Source organism: Fukomys damarensis, unplaced genomic scaffold (assembly GCF_012274545.1).
Source record: "Fukomys damarensis isolate Sample0158 unplaced genomic scaffold, DMR_v1.0_HiC HiC_scaffold_39, whole genome shotgun sequence".
NCBI classification, from domain to species: Eukaryota; Metazoa; Chordata; class Mammalia; order Rodentia; family Bathyergidae; genus Fukomys; species Fukomys damarensis.
Genome location: NW_022900951.1, coordinates 66,984,486 through 67,001,072, shown reverse-complemented (window position 1 = coordinate 67,001,072; position 16,587 = coordinate 66,984,486). Strand labels below are relative to the sequence as shown.

Here is a 16,587-nt window from a genome sequence, read left to right as displayed (position 1 = left end):
ATATATATATACAAAATGAAATATTAGACTTCCACTAAATTTTTGAAAGAAAAGAGAAGGACAAATTGAAAGGGAGTAAATTATAAGATGAAAGTGGAAATCAATGCAATGGAGTCTAAGAGAACAATGAAAAGAAATCAATGAAGCAAAGAGATGGCTCTTTGAAAGAATAAACAAAATTGAGAAACCCTCAGCCAACTTTATAAAAGAAAGAAAGAGAAGACCCAAATCCATGCAATTAGGAAAGAAAAGGGTGAAATTACAGTGGACCTAGAAGAAATCCATAGGACCATCCCTACTGGCTTTGAGAACCTATACACCAGTAGGATGGAAAACAGAAGAAATGGACAGATTTCTGGATACACATGAATTACTAAAATTGAACGGAGACGTAAAAATTCTAAACAACTGAATATCAATCATGAAGTCAAGAATGTAATTAAAAGCTTACCAATAAAGAAAAGCCTGGGTCTGGAGCTGAATTCTACAAGACATTTAGAGAGGAACTACTGCTACTATTGTTTAAACTCTTCAGTGAAATAGAAAGGGAAGCAACACTCCCAAATACATTCATGGAAGGAAGCATCAACTAGATCCCAAAAGCAATGGAAGATCCAAGTGAAAAAGAGAAATACAAGCCAATCTCACAAATAGCATAGACACAGAAGTCCTCAATAAAATACTCTCAAGCAATACAGAGGATCATCAAGAAGATCATACACCCTGACCAGGTGGGATTCATCCCAGGGATGCAGGGGTGGTTCAACATCAATAAATGTAATACGCTATATTAACATAGCTAAGGACAAAGCCATATGATGATCTGAATTAATGCAGAAAATGTGTTCCACAAAATACAACATCCATTCATGATAAAAAACTACAGAAAGTTGGAATAGACAGTCTCTATCTCAACCTGATAAAAGCCACCTATAAAAATCAACAGCTGAAAAAAACAAAAACAAACAAACAAAGAAAAACAAAAGCGCCGGGGATTTAGCTCAGCTGTTTGGTGGCCTGCCTTGCAAGCCCAAAGACCCAAGTTCAATCCCCGGTACCAAAAAAAAAATCAACAGCTGATATCATAGTAAATGTTAAAAACTGAAGTTCTTCATGATAAGTTCAGGAAGAAGACAAGGATGTCCACTATCACCACTCCTGTTTGATATAGTTTTAGAAAGATTAGCCACAACAGTTAGAAAAGAGAAATAAATAAATGGAATAAAGATAGGAAATGAAGAAGTTAAATTGTCATTATTTGCAGATCACAAGATACTCTATACAGAAGACCCCAAGAACTCCAACAGACATTTTCTAGACTTAATAATCAAATTCAATAGAGTAGCTGGATACAAGGTCAACACACAAAAATCAATAGTTTTCCTATACAAGAAGAACAGACTGAGATCGGAACCTGGAAAAACAACTACTTTCACACTAGCATCCAGAAAAATGCAAATCCTATGAATCAAACAAATGAAAGAAATCAAAGATTTCTACTCTGAATACTACAGCACTCTGAAGAAAGATCAAAAAGGATATCAGAAAATGTAAAGACATCCCCTGCTCCTGGTTTGTAAGAACCAATATACTTAAAATGGCTACATGTCCAAAACTGCTACATAGATTCAACACAATCCCAATTGAAATTCCAATAGCATATTTCACAGAATGTGAGAAAGCAATCCAAAGCAATTCTAGGCAACAAAGACAAGGTAGGGGGTACAACAGTCCCCAACTTGAAACTATTATGCGAAACTGCTGTGATGAAAACAGCATAGTTGTGGCAAACAAACAGACCTGAGGACCAGTAAACAGATTAGATGATGCAGAAACAAATCCAGACACACTCAGCCACCTCATCTTGAAGAAAGGAGCTAAACACTGTCACTAGATAACCTCTTTAATAAACGGTGCTGAAAAAATTGGCTTTTAACTTGCCAAAGTTTAAACCTATATCTCTCACCATGCACTATACTAAAACCAGAATGGATTAAATATATAAATATTAGAAACGGTAAACTGGCTGAAAGAGAGGTTAGGTAGAACTCTTGAAGACATTGGTGTAGGAAAAGATTTCATGAAGAAAACATCAGTTGCAGGTCAATTAGCACAAAGTATCACAAGTGGGATCTCATCTCATTAAAAAACTGCATAGAAAGAGAAACCACCAACAGCGTGAAAATACAATCTACACTGTGGGAAAAGAATTTCACTAGCTGTTCCTCAGACAAAGGTTTATTGTCTAGAATATATTAAGAACTTAAATCAGCTCTCCCAAATTTAAATACCCAATCCAAAATGGGCATCTGAAATGAACAGACATTTCTGAGATAAAGAAATAGAAATAGCAAAAAAAAATATGAAAAAATGTTCAGCACCACTGCTCTTTGGAGAGATGCAAATGAAAACAACTCTGAGATTCCACCTCACCCCAGAATTAATGGCTGCTATCATGCAGTCAACCAGTAGCAAATGCTGTTGAAATCGTGGCAAAATAGGAACACTTCTCCACTCTTGGTAGTAGTGTAGACTGGTGCAACCACTGTGGAAATCAGAATGGAGATACCTCAAGAACTATGTTTGGAAGTCTCATTTTATGCAGCTATTCCTCTGCTGGGTATTTTCCCAAAAGAATTAAAGAATCATACCACATCAACATATGTGCACCCATGTTCATAGCGGCACAGTTTGCAATATCTAAAACTTGGAAACAGCCCAATTGCCCATCAAGTAGAGACTGAATATAGAAAATGTGCTTTTATTTTATAGAATGCAGTACTACTCAATCATAAAGTATTAGAAATTAGAGACATTCATAGCTAAGTGGATGCGTGGTGAGGCCATACTCTCAAGTGAGATTAATAGGGCACACATATAGTTTCTCTGGTATGGAAACTGAAAGTGGAAGTAACATAAAAATGTATAATATATAATCTGAAATAGGAAGAAAAGGTGCAAAGGGGAAGAGGAAGTAGGAGGGTTAGTGGAAAGGAAAGAAGGGAAAGGAATGAATATGATTAAAGGAAAAAAATGGAAGTAGACTTTTTGTATATAAGGAGGGATGGAGGCATTCAAGGGAGGGCAAGAGAATGGGGAAAACATAAGAAGAATGATTTATGATGCAAAGGCACAAATTCCCAATAATTAAGCCTATTGTATACCTAAATTTTATCAAAATAAATGAATTAAAAAATCGAACAGAAGAGGAAATAATTAGTATCATTCTGTGTTTATAAGTTTGTAGATACTTGTAACTGTTGAAGTCACATAGCAAGAGGAGGTGGCTATGAAATTATTACAGTCGTACAGTATATATTACATCTAATTTTATGCAGGTTTTTTTGTTTGTTTTGGGTACCAGGGATCAAACTCGGGATCTTGGCACTTGGGAGGAGGTTAGTGGAACCACTGAGCTAAATCCCTGGCCCTAATTTTATGCAGTTTTGATAATTTTTTTACATTTCTCTTTCCTTTGATAGCGTTTTTAGTTTTTGTTCATAAAATTTTGTCAAGATTTAACTTTCTAACTTAGTGATTTTTAAATCTGTAATATAGATTTGTATGAATTTTATAGTAATGATAGACTGTTATCTGTGTGTATGTGTTTTACTGACATACTTAACTTTTTCTTAATTCCTGAAAAATTTTTCTTAATGTTTAGTTTTTGTGGATCATCTGACTTTTTTCAAATTGTCCCAAATCTCAAAAAAAAAAAAATCTACATATGAGACTCACCAAAGTCAAATCCATATTGTTAAAACATCAGCTGTATTCATCTTTTTTAAATTTTCTGGTTAAACATTTAATACCACAAAGTTCATTGTGTTATTCTGTGTTTTCTATGTAGCTTACATATTATTTATCTTTTATTCTATGTATTTTAATTTTTATGCAGGTTCTTCATTGACCTGTAAATTGTTAGGAAATATAAGAATAACTAGCTTAGTTGATTTGTCTGTCCTTCACATTGAATTTAATTGCTTTATGGTTAGAAAATATATGTTTATGCTACTAATTCTTTTAACCTCATTGTTGTTTAGTTTATGGCTTAGTATATAAATATTTATAAGTTTTCCATGTATCTTAGAGAATATTTTTATATAGTTGAGAGAAATGTATTTTAAAGTCTCATTTGGATTTGTCATTTTTACCCATAATTTTATACATTTTTGTAGTTGTTCAGAGTTAATTCATTACGGTCATAAAAATATAGTTGTTTAATCTTACAAATGGATTTAATATTTTACATTATATGCTGACTTTCTCCATCTCTCATATTTTTTCTTAATGCGTACTTGCCTGATATTTAAATACTTATTGTACCTTTTCAGAATTTGCTTGTCATATGTTTCTCCATCCTTTTAATTTTCCAGTTTTCTACATCAATGTGTGGCCTACTATTATTTATGTCTAATCTAAACTAACAATCTCTGTCTTTAACAGAGCAGGATAAATTCAGTTAACAGGAGTCTGTTCCTTTTTTTCTGTAATACATAATTTTCAAAGATCCTATAGTGTATGTATATTGGTAGTAAATTCTTCCACTTGTGTGTGTCTGAAAATAACTATTTTTTGTTGTTGTTGTTTTGAGTGGAAGTTTACTAGGAAAATAATTCCGGGTTGTCAGTTCTTTTTAGAAATTTAAAATTTTATCCCATTATCATTTATGTTTAATTTTTGCTATTGAAGTTTAATGTCAGCCTAAATTACCATTTCTCTGTGATATTTATTTTTTTATATAAAATAATTGAATTTATTGGTACATTTTAGGGATACAGTACAGTTACATTCATTGTTGGGATCTTGTACCTCTACATGACAGGTCTTGGTTCTCATGTTTTCCCCTTGTCCCTGCCCTCCCTTCACCCCCTCTTCCCCTCCCCATTTACAAACACTTTATTTCCATCTTTTCATTTTCTCACATTTTTTCTTTTCCCTTATTTCTTTTCGCACACAATTTTTAAGATTTTTGTTCGCTTTTGAGCTTTTTTCTGTCCCAGTGTACAGTCATAGTGATGTAGATAATAAAACAATACTTAGAGATGGGGCTTAGTTTAATCACTGAGATGACCAGAATGCCTATCTCAACTGAGAGCACCCAGCATTAGGGACGCACCTAGGAATAGCAGTGAACCTGAGAACTCTGTCTTTTGTTTAGAATAATATCAGTGTAAGAGAAAAAAAGAAGAAAAGTAGTTTGAGCAAGGAACTGTCCAAGGCTAGGCAGTTTTCTTGGGAAAAGGGAAAGGACAATGGCCAAGGGCAACATGCCTCACTAATCTAAGCTTGTTGTTTCACTATTCACTCCTCAGAGATCCTGTGTGCTAGTGTCCTGCAGTTCAACCATTCACTCCTCAACTAAACACCCTACAGTTTCCCCTTTATTTGTTTTACACTTTCAGGAATGGGGAGGAAGAGAGGAATATATTATAAATGGATATTTGGCAGAAGGCAGGAAGGTCATCATGGCCTTAGCATAAAGCATGAGCATGGAAAAGCATATGAAGGACCTTGAGTACTGTAAGTAGAAGCAACAAAAAACGATACCTTCAATACTAATAAGAATCAAAATGCAAAAACTGAGACCAGAAAAACAATTTTTGGCTTTGAGCCAGTAGGTAATATTAAGATAAAATTATGAACGTCTATTTTTTTGTTTTGTTTTGTTTTGTTTTGTTTTTTGAGACAGGGTCTCACTGTGTAGTTGAGACTGACCTGGAACTCACTGTGTAGCCCAGGCTGTTCTTGAACTCACAGCGATCCTTCTGCCTCAGCCTCCCGAGTGCTGGGATTACAGGCATGAACCACCACGCCCGGCATGAGCGTCTATTTTTAATTTATGAAGTTAGGCCTGCAGCTGACACTGAGATTAGTAATCTCCCTTCTAAAATGTGTGTGAAATAGTTGAGACTGACCTGGAACTCACTGTGTAGCCCAGGCTGTTCTTGAACTCACAGCGATCCTTCTGCCTCAGCCTCCCGAGTGCTGGGATTACAGGCATGAACCACCACGCCCGGCATGAGCGTCTATTTTTAATTTATGAAGTTAGGCCTGCAGCTGACACTGAGATTAGTAATCTCCCTTCTAAAATGTGTGTGAAAAGCACTATGAAACATGCCTTGGACTTTTCCTAAAACCGTGAATAAATACATGGCATAAGTGTGTTGGACATAAAATGGTAGCTGGTGTCACAACTAAGTTCTCAAAACAGCATGTCGAAAAGGGCTTCTTGGTGTTCTCCAAGCCAGCCAGCTACAGCCTCATGGGCATCAAATCTTTATAGAATTTCTTTATCAATATAAGTTTGAGTTGGTAATTTTGAGGTAACATTTTTGAAATAACTATGTATAGTTTGAGCATTTGGACTAAAATGAGCTAAGGTAATTGTAGCACTTGCCACTGTAGCTGCCTTGTAATAGCTACAATTAGAATATCTGGAAGATGTTTTTGTCTGCTATTTTCAGGGGCTAAGGTAGTTTGTTTAAGGGCCTAATTTCCCTTCCGTTCTAGTATGAGATTGATGGGGAGCCAAGGTTTGGCTCCTTGTCTGAGTACCATAATATGAATGATGTTTAATTGAGAAATATTAAAAAATATGTATATACCATTGGGGCTGAAAAGGAATGCAATAACTACCATTGGTGGTTCTGGTGGCTATATATAAAGGCAATTCTTTTGCCAGGAAATATTTGTGGAATAATTGATGCCAATATTGGAATAGCCAGAGGGGTTTAATCTCTCCCTCAGTCTCTTAAGGGGCACAGAGGTGTCAGTAAGGTTTCATTTGTATATGAAATGTCATAGACCAACGAAGTGATTTTAGATTTCCCATGTAACTGTCAAAGGCAGATGGGATAAAAACGAGATGAATAAGCCAGGCTGATTACTTGAGGTATACATGTCAACAAACTCAGAAAGAAGCCCTTTTAACCTGTGTAATTTTGGAGTTGTAAGTGACTTATGCGATCATTGCAAGAGACATTTTCAGAAGTGAAGAGAATTCTTGTGCTTTGCAACATCTGCTCAGTTTAAGTGGTTAGTTGCTTTTCTGCATTTCTGTGAAGCCTGAATCACATTTTTAAAATTTTAAAGTCTATTAAATTTATAGTCTTTGCACAAAATTCCCCCTTTTTTGTTTTATTAATTGGGTTTTGCAGAACCCATTGGCTCTCTTTATATTGACTTGTCTTGTGGGGTTGTGAAGGATACTGATGACAAGTTTAACATGACAGAATTGGAAGAATGCTTGTAGGGAACTGGAAGTATAGACCAGAACATTATCTGTTTTAATTTATGATGATAATCTCATTACAGAAAAATATGAGAGTAATTGATGTTTACCATGTTTTAAACAAGTTTTTATAAATGTGTGAACATATGAAAGAGGGTACAATCATTTCCATTATGAATAAGGGCAGTTTCAATTGTTTATAGTGTCCATTACATAAAACCAGATATTTGAGCCTAAAAGATTATCATTATGAGTAATTTTACCCTAGTATGATGAGATCTTTTGTAACTTTGAAAACTTGTATATTTTGTAAACCTAAGTATGTTTAATGTACTCTGAACAGCAAATGAGTGTCACAAATTAGGATGGAACTGTCCAACAAAGAACCGTTTTTGGAGTGAGCGGTCATTGACCAGTGTAGGTGTTTCTGCTAGTCCTGCAGTAGAGCTCATGTTTAGTATTAATTTCTAAATTGAGCAGTAGAGCATTTTCCTGAGAGCATCAGTTAAACTGGAGAGGAGAGTTGAGACCTACCAAGAAGTGACTGATGAGTTAGAGCTATAGTACCCTAATTTTCCTTGAGCAACAAGGAGATTTTATTTTATTTATTTATTTATTTTTGGTACCGGAGTTTGAACTTGGGTCCTTGTGCTTGCAAGGCAGGCCAATGAACTGCTGAGCTAAATCCCCAGCCCCAAACAAGGAGATTTTAGAAGGACTAGTTTAGGTTCAATCTAAGTAAGAAGAGTAAAGTTTAAAATAACAAAGCACATATATCTTTCTGTACGTTATATCCTCTACAAATCTTTTTACAACATATTTGACCCTAGTTTTGTCATTTTCTATTTTTCTTGTTTATCATACAAAATCCTCTCACATCAAAAATATATCTCTATACTTATAGTTTTCTACACAAATTTGATAGCTGCCACTTAGATTTTAAAGTACACTTTTTCTTCTTTTTTTTCTTTCTTTGGTCTCTAATTGCTACATTTTAAAACTTGATTCACTGCCAATACACTTTCAAGTAACCTTGAAGGGAAAAATTATCTTAGTACCAACAGAAAGCAGAAAGATGAGCAAAGTAACCCTGTAATTGTAGTCTAAGAATTTTTAATGCACAACAAATGTTTTAACCATATTAATTAAACAAAAATACAAACTCAAATTAGAAGCTAAAAGTAAATTTATCAATTAGCTAAGATTCGTAACAATGGAATCTTATTGTGACTCTGGGTTGGCTACTACCCCAGAGTGTGAACATTTTATGATTGACTCCCTGTTTTTGTCAAGGTTTGGGGGAATTTTTTGTCCCTTTCCCATTTCTTGAAATAGAGTTCCCATTATAAAATTTGGAGTGGCACTTATGGGCTAGTGATATTTTTTCTTACATTTAGAACATTTTTGTTTTGGTTTGGTCTTTTTGCCCCATTAATTATTTTTACAATCTTTCTGAAAGTGCCTCTCCTTGCCACAATTATAACATGGTTGAGGCTGCAAGGCAATAGCATGTACTTGTGCCTTATTAATCTTAATGGTGGCATGAATGGCTTGAGGAAAAGTCTAGGGATTTGTCTAGGATTCAATGTGAGGATCAGGTCAGTGTAGGTACTTTCTCCCACAAGCATATCAATATGAATAGGAACTCCTGCATTTAGATTTTCAAGGAACTAAGAGTGGCAGCTTCCCAAAATATTTGAAGGCATACATTAAATTGAGCAGTGGTAAGCACTATTTTCATGAAGACCCTCTAGTTTCGTGGTGTCATCTCATAGTTTTGTCCTATGTAGTTTCTTTTGTAAATTGGCTCTGTAGGCCGTTATCAAAAAAAATCTCTTTAAATACAGAATAAAGCAAATGTTCATATTGGGGTCCCTGATTTCTCCTGGAGACAGGATGAGTATGTAATTTTTCATTTCTCTCCTTCTTTTAAGCATATTTTTATGGAGGACTCACAGCCTGAAGAGGGCAGAAGTTTAAGCAGAGGTACTGGAGATGGAAAAGAGGCTTTAGAAAGAACCAGAGGAGGAGGAGGCAGCTTTTTATATTAGCATTAGTAGCTTTTAAAATGGAATCTCCTTTGTTTCAATAGATTGAATAGGAACCCTGAAAAGATGCCAGGTAGCAAGGTGTGCAACTTTTATGGGACTTAAAGATTCTTAATGTTTCTCCCATATTTTCCTAATCTTCTACCTCTAGACTTTATTCCAAAGAAAACCAAGGATGTTGTTTGTAACAATGAAGAGTTTAATAATTTGAAGTGTGAAAACTTTACATTTAGATGTTTTTAAGAGATTGTAAATATTGCTTAAATTGTTTTTCCTCTTTAGTTAGGTTTAACCTATATTGTAGTCATAGCAGAAGAAAGTAGAACATTAAAAAAAAAAGTGATGTGTCCCTGCTTACTTAGCATTTGAATAGCTAAGAGACCTCTGTGTTGAAAAGACCTAACTTCTGACCTCCCCAAGTTGTGCCAGGGTATTCTGTGGCTGCCTTTTCTTCTTACCAAGATGAAGAGTTTGGGATGTCCTTATTCCTTCTTGATGTTTTGGGAGGTTGTTACTCTATATTTAGTTGTAGCTGCATGCCACATGCTAGGTGCCACTTGTCAGTGTGTGACCATGGAGGCATAGAGAGTCAAAGATTACTTGGAGATAAGACTTAGTTCAATCACTAAGAGGCTATTTCCACTGAGAGCACCCAACACTAAGGACCCACGCAGGAGTAGCACCAAAGCCGAGAACTCTCTGGCTTTTATTTAGAATATGAGTATAAAAGAAAAAAAAAAAAGCAGTTTGGGCAAGGAACTGTCTCAAGACTAGGCAGTTTTCTTAGGGACAGGTTAAGGACAGCAGCCAAATACAACATGCCTCACTAATTTAAACTTTCTATTTAACCAATTACTCTTCACAGAGCCTGCAAGCTTTTGCCTCCCAGTTTAACCATTCACTCTTTACAGAGCCTAAATGCTTTTTGCCCTGGAGTTTAATCATTCACTTCTTGGCCAAGTTTCACACATTTTTCTATATTGAATCTTAAGTGTTGTTTTCTTTGTATTTGTCTAATTTAGTAAGGGTTAAGCCATATAATATTAACAGTATTCAATTATCTTGACCTAGAGTCCTATATGGTTCAACAGAATATATTGCCTTTCCTTTGTCTTTGAATTTATGTCATTTACCATTTTAGAAAATTATCAGCCAGTATCTACACAAGTATGTTTTTTTCTCCATTGACTCTTTTCTCACCTTTTCAAATGCAAATAAAAATGTTTGAGTTCAGTACGATTAATATTTCATACTCCTTGAATTTCTGGCTGAATGTTGGTACGTTATTATAATCTGTGTCACAGTGTTTATTCTTTTCTCTGAGATTAATTTGCATTTAAAACTATTCACATTTTTTCTTTAATATTTTTATCTTTCATTTAAAAGTTCTTTTTCTTGATCAGTGTTGATAATTTCTTTGACTTATTCAATTTTTTATTTCTTTTGTTTCTTTAAACATTTTATAGACATTTTACATTCTCTGTTAGCTGTAATATTTAAAGTTTATAATGATCTAATCCTGCCATGCCATTTCTACTGATTCATCTTAATGACATTTCCTGTTACAATGTGTATCTTTGGGAATTTTTAGATTTTTAATATGGGAGCTCAAATTAAGAGTGCTTTTCCACTCAGAATTATTTGTGTTTGCTTCACCTACAAGGCACTACAAACTTGGAACCATTTTACTTCTTTCCAATGAATGCTCACTTCATTTGTTTTAGTTTTGGTTTTTGAGACACGGTCTCACTATGTAGTTGAGAATGACCTGGAACTCACTATGTAGCCTAGGCTGGTCTCGAACTCACAGTGATCCTCCTGCCTCAGCCTCCCGAGTGCTGGAATTACAGGCCTAATCCACCACGCCCAGCCTTGAATGCTCACTTCATAATGGAGTACCAGACATATATAGCTCCCACATGATAATACTGGTGCATGGATTTTTAACTTTTTATTACAGTCTGTGTTGTTCAAGGCTTTGCTTTGAACTTGAAATTTGTTTGGGAATGGAGTATATACCACGGACATTTTTTCCTTCGGTCTTGTCTATGCAGTAAAAATTATATTTCATGCAAGATCTAGCATTTTAATATTAACAGAAGGGCCAGTCACAGTATTCAGTCCTTTATACAGCTGGAAGTAGGTATTCTCAAATTCACATTTCATAAATATGCGATTGTATGAATAAAGTGAGTGTGTTGTAAATTGGAAAGTAATTTATTTCCAAATACTATATGCCTAGGTATTTACAATTATCCTCCAAGTACAGGTCAGAGACAGGATAAAAAGAGAGTGTCATGCTTCCCAGGACTAGACGTCCTTGTATAAATTCAAGCTAAATAGGGAGCCCTATTTTTCTTAGTCACTCTTTCGCTTTTGCTATGTCATTGCCTGATTCAAAGGCACACACTGTTTTATCTCTTATTTCTATTGGCTACTCACATGAAATTACAATAACTGGGATTGAATGATCAGATCACTGGAAAGGCAAGTGACCTAAAGCGTACGTTTCCTAACTACTACATTATGAAAATGAAATACAGACTGAACATATATCATTTCTCAAACTTTGAAATCCTATATGTGCCAAGAGCTGGAAGCTTTTGAGTGCTGAACTGATATCACAAGAGGAAAATTCCATACCTGATCTCTTGATCAAAATACAGGCTCACTAAAAATATTATATACAAGCCAGGCATGGTGGCACACGCTTGTAATCCCAGCACTTAGGAGGCTGAGGCAGGAGGATCGCTGTGAGTTCGAGACCAGCCTGGGCTACATAGTGAGTTCCAGGTCAGTCTCAACTACATAGTGAGACCCTGTCTCAAAAAAAAATATTGTATAAAATCACCTTTAGGCTGTGTGTATTGGGTATATTTGAAACATAAATTTATTTTCTGTTTACACGTGGGTCTTATCACCAAAATATCTCAATATATATCACAAATACTTGGGTTGGGAATTTGGTTCAGTGGTTCTACCACCTGCCTCACAAACACAAGAGCCCAAGTTCAATTCCTGGTACAAAAAAAAAAAAAAAAAAAAAAAAAAAGATACATCACAAATGCTTCAAATCACAACCCCCACACACAACACACACACGCCTTTTGAATCTGTAGTGCTTCTTGTTCCAAGCAATTCAGACAAGGAATATTCAACTTCTATCTTAACCTCTCTTTTCTTTTTCACTAAATCTCTGTATTTCTTTTGTAATTCATGCATTTTGTAAATATTTTTTGTTTTTTTCAAAGAAAAAACATTTGAAAGTTTATTGATAAAAATTTTCTGAATGATGAGATTATATATTATACCCTAGGAAAAGAAAACATTTTCCTCAAAGACAGCTTCAGCCTTCTTAAAGCCTGAGGTCATTTTGTTTTGTTATTTTATAGTGCTTGGGAATTAAACATGGGACCTTGCAAATGACAGATGAGATCTACCGCGGAGTGGCATCCCCAGCTCCAGGACTCAGATTTTATCTGAACTTTATTTTTATCCTCTGCAGAGCCTATATAAATATTGTGCATGTGTTTCAGATTTAACGTTTCTTATAAACATTATATCTTATTCACAGCACTACAAGAAATAGCAAACTGGAATATGATGCCTCAATGTTTGTATTAGCCAGTTGCTCATTGCTGGTATTAAATTCCCAACGCCCTCAACTAAAGGAAAAGATGTTTCTTTTGGCTCATAGTTCTGTCCACTTGTCTGCTGGTTCTAAGGCACAAAAGGTAAAGTGGAAGGACATGATAGAGGAGAAATGGTACCCCAAGATGTCAAAGAAAAGAAAGAAAGGAAGAACCTGGGAAGGAAATATTCACTCACATGATATACCTGTGATCCACTGATGAGTATACTATTTATACTCATAAATCCACTATACTCATCAATCCATTATAGTAGTGCTTCTTGTTCCAAGCATTTCAGATAAGGAATATTCAACTTCTATCTTAACCTGTCTTCTCTTTTTCCACTAAATCTTATAGCATTAATCTTAAACCATTATAGCATCCCCTTCAGCCGGATCCTATTCCCATTTCTACAAAGTCTACCTTCCTGTTCCTTCTCACTTTTATTTTTTCTCCTTAAGTCATCTATATGACTATATATATATATATTCATCTATATATTTCTCCTTAAGTCATGCAAGTGAAGCCATTCAATCTTTAATATTCTATGCCTGGCTTTTTTTTCATTTTCAGTTATGGTCTCTGGATACATGCATTTACCTAAAAAAGTCTCAAATTTATCTTTCTTCATGGCAGATTAGTTCTGTCTGTGTCTTCCTCCCTCCCTTCCCCCCTCATGTGTGTGTGTGTGTGTGTGTGTTTAAAATACTATTTCCATCCATTCATCAGTTGGTGGACATACAGGACGCTTCCAAAATTGAGCTGTTATGAATTGGGTCATTGTAAACATGAGTATGCATGTTCATTGTAATATGATGATTTTAACATTTGGAGGACGATATCTAGGAGACACATAGCAGGAATATCTATTTTTAGGTAGAATATCTATTTTTAGTTTCTTGAGGTATCTCCATATGTATTTGCATAGTGGCTGTACTAATTTATATTCCCATCATCAATGTGGAGTGTTCTTTATTCCCCACAACCCACAACTTCTCTACCACTTGGTCTCAATTACTTGATGATAATCTTTTTTTTTTTTTTCTGGTATGAGGATTACACACAAGGCAGGCAACGCACCACTGAGCTAATTCCCCAGCCCTACTGAAGTTTGAACTTCAGAATTCGTTTGGTTTGCATTCCCCTAACTAGCAAAAATCCTGAACATGTTTATATGTACTTATTGACTACTTTTGAGAAATAGCTATACATTTTAATTGGCCATATTTTATTGCATTGTGTATTTTGGGGGATCTAATTCTGTGAGTTTTTTATATGTTTTAGATCTTAGTCCTCTGAAGAACAGGTGGCAAACTTTTCCTATTCTGTGGGTTATTTCTTTGTTGGTTTTCTTTGGTGTGGAGCAGCTTTTCAATTTGACGTAACCTCATTTGTTGATTCTTTATATTTCTTGAAGGGTTCTGTTCAGAATGTCATTTCTTATGTCTTCAAGAGTTTCACCTATTTCATCTTGCAGCAGTATTTCTGTTTTAATATCTAGATCTCTTACCTTTTTCGATTTAATTTTATTATAAGGTGAGCGGTAATAGTCCAGATTCATTTTCTACACATAGATAACCAGTTTTTCCAGCACCATATTTTAAAGACTATCTTTTCTCTAGTCTCTTATTTTTGACTTGCTAGTCAAAATTCAGATGAATTAAGGTACCTGTGGTTGTTTCTGCTCAATTTTAGTACATTTATCAGCTAGTCTGTTTTTGTGCTGGTGTCATGCTGTATTTATCACTGTACTTCTTTAGTACTGTTCAAATATGGAATTGTAATACCTGCTGCTGTATTCTTATTGTTCAGGATTGATGTACCTTTTCTGGATCTCTTCTAATTCCACATAAATTATAGGATTAATTTTTTGTGGCTGTGAAGGATACTGATGATATTTTCATTGGAACTGCATTATCATTATAGTGATATGTTATTCTGCTGTGCTGGAACTAGGGATGTCTTTCCAATTTCTACTTCTTCAATTTTTTTAAAGGTACTATTGTTTTTGCCAGAGAGGTCTTCATTTCCTTGGTTAGGTTGATTCGTAGGTATGGGTTTTTTTTAAGTTAATTATTTATTCATTTACAGAAATTACATAAGTAATATTGCTTTCTTGTTTTCATTATCATTGTTGGTATATAGGAACACTATTTTTTCTGTGTTGATTTTATTTTCTGGCTACTTGACTGAATGTATTAGTTCTAAGACTCTTGTAGTGGAGTTTTTTGTGTATTCTATGTAAAGTCTTATGTCTTATATGAATAAGGATGGCTTGACTGCTTTCTTTCCTGTTTGTATCCCTTATATTTCTTTTTCTTGCATGTTTGCCCTGGCTAATATTTTTAATATTAAACAAGAATGATGTAAGTAGACATCTTGTTGTGTACCTGACATTACAGGAAATGCTTTCAGTTTTCTCATGTTTAGTATAATGTTTGCAGTAAGTTTATCATAAATGTCTTCGTCCATTTGTGGTAAGGTCCTTCTATACCTATTTTCATCAGGGGTTTTCATCATCTGAGTTTTGTCAAAGCCTTTTTCATCACATATTGAGATAATAATGTGGTTTTAATCCTTGCTTCTTTTTTTGTGATGTTTTACATTTATTGATTTATTTCTATTGAACCATCCTTTCATTTTTTTTTTTTTTTCGGCAGGGTCTCACTATGTAGTTGAGACTGACCTGGAACTCACTATGTAGCCCAGGCTGGTCTCGAACTCACAGTGATCCTCCTGCCTCAGCCTCCCGAGTGCTGGGATTACAGGCGTATGCCACCATTCCCAGCCCATCCTTTCATTTTTTGCATGAACCCATCATAGTCATGATGTATGGATTTTTTTTTTGGAATTTATTCAGTCATTTAAATTTTAGTATTTGTTTGAAATACATAGTAATTATGATCATTTTGAACATTTATTGCATTATTTTTGTGAGTTTGTTGTTGAGGATTTTTGTATCTATTTTCATAAGGAAATTAGCTTGTAGTTTTCTTTTTTTGTTGAATACTTTTCTTGTTTTGGTATAAGGGTAATGCTAGTTTCCAGGAATGTTCTTGCAAAAGGTTCTTCCCTTTTTATTTCATGGATGAATAAGAAGAGTATTGGCTTTAAATCTTCCTGAAAGTTCTTATAAAATTCAGTGTTGGATACAGCAGGCCCTGGGCATTTCTTAATTGGCAGGGTTTTTTTTTTCTACCTCCATTTCATTGATATTGGTCTATTCGGGGTTTGTATTGTATTGATTGAATTTTGAATTAATATTTTTTTTCTACCTCCATTTCATTGATATTGGTCTATTCGGGGTTTGTATTGTATTGATTGAATTTTGGAAATTAATATTTGTCTAGAAATTTATCAATTTCTTCTAAATTTTCTAATTTATTGATAAAGAGAACTTTTCAAAATAATATAGTCCTCAGGATTTTGGTGAGATCCATTGCGATTATAACTTTTTCATTTAAGAATCTTGTTTCTCCTTCCAAAAAGTCCACTCTTTGATTCATTGATCCGTTGTATTTTTTTAATCTCCATTTTGTAGACTTCCATGCTGATCTTTTATAGTTTCTTTTCTTCCAGTTGTTTTGGATTTGGATTTTTGTGTTTTTCTAGGACAATAAGATGCGTGATTAGGGTATTTATTTTGGATCATTCTATTGTTTAAATGTGAACA

General features: G+C 34.6%; 1 protein-coding gene across 4 annotated transcripts in view; it reads left to right on the top strand.

Annotated features, from left to right (window-relative positions):
* Positions 1 to 16,587, top strand: part of Chm (CHM Rab escort protein) — a 218,887-nt gene that overhangs the window by 85,580 nt on the left and 116,720 nt on the right. Inside the window, exon 9 of one of the 4 annotated variants that reach the window (XM_010612877.3) lies at positions 5,406 to 5,491. The exons of the other annotated variants lie outside the window; for them this stretch is intronic. Within the exon in view, the coding sequence (XP_010611179.1) occupies positions 5,406 to 5,436 (31 nt within the window). The 3' untranslated portion in view covers positions 5,437 to 5,491. Of the gene's footprint in view, positions 1 to 5,405; positions 5,492 to 16,587 lie in introns of those variants that run through there. 4 annotated transcript variants of the gene reach the window in all.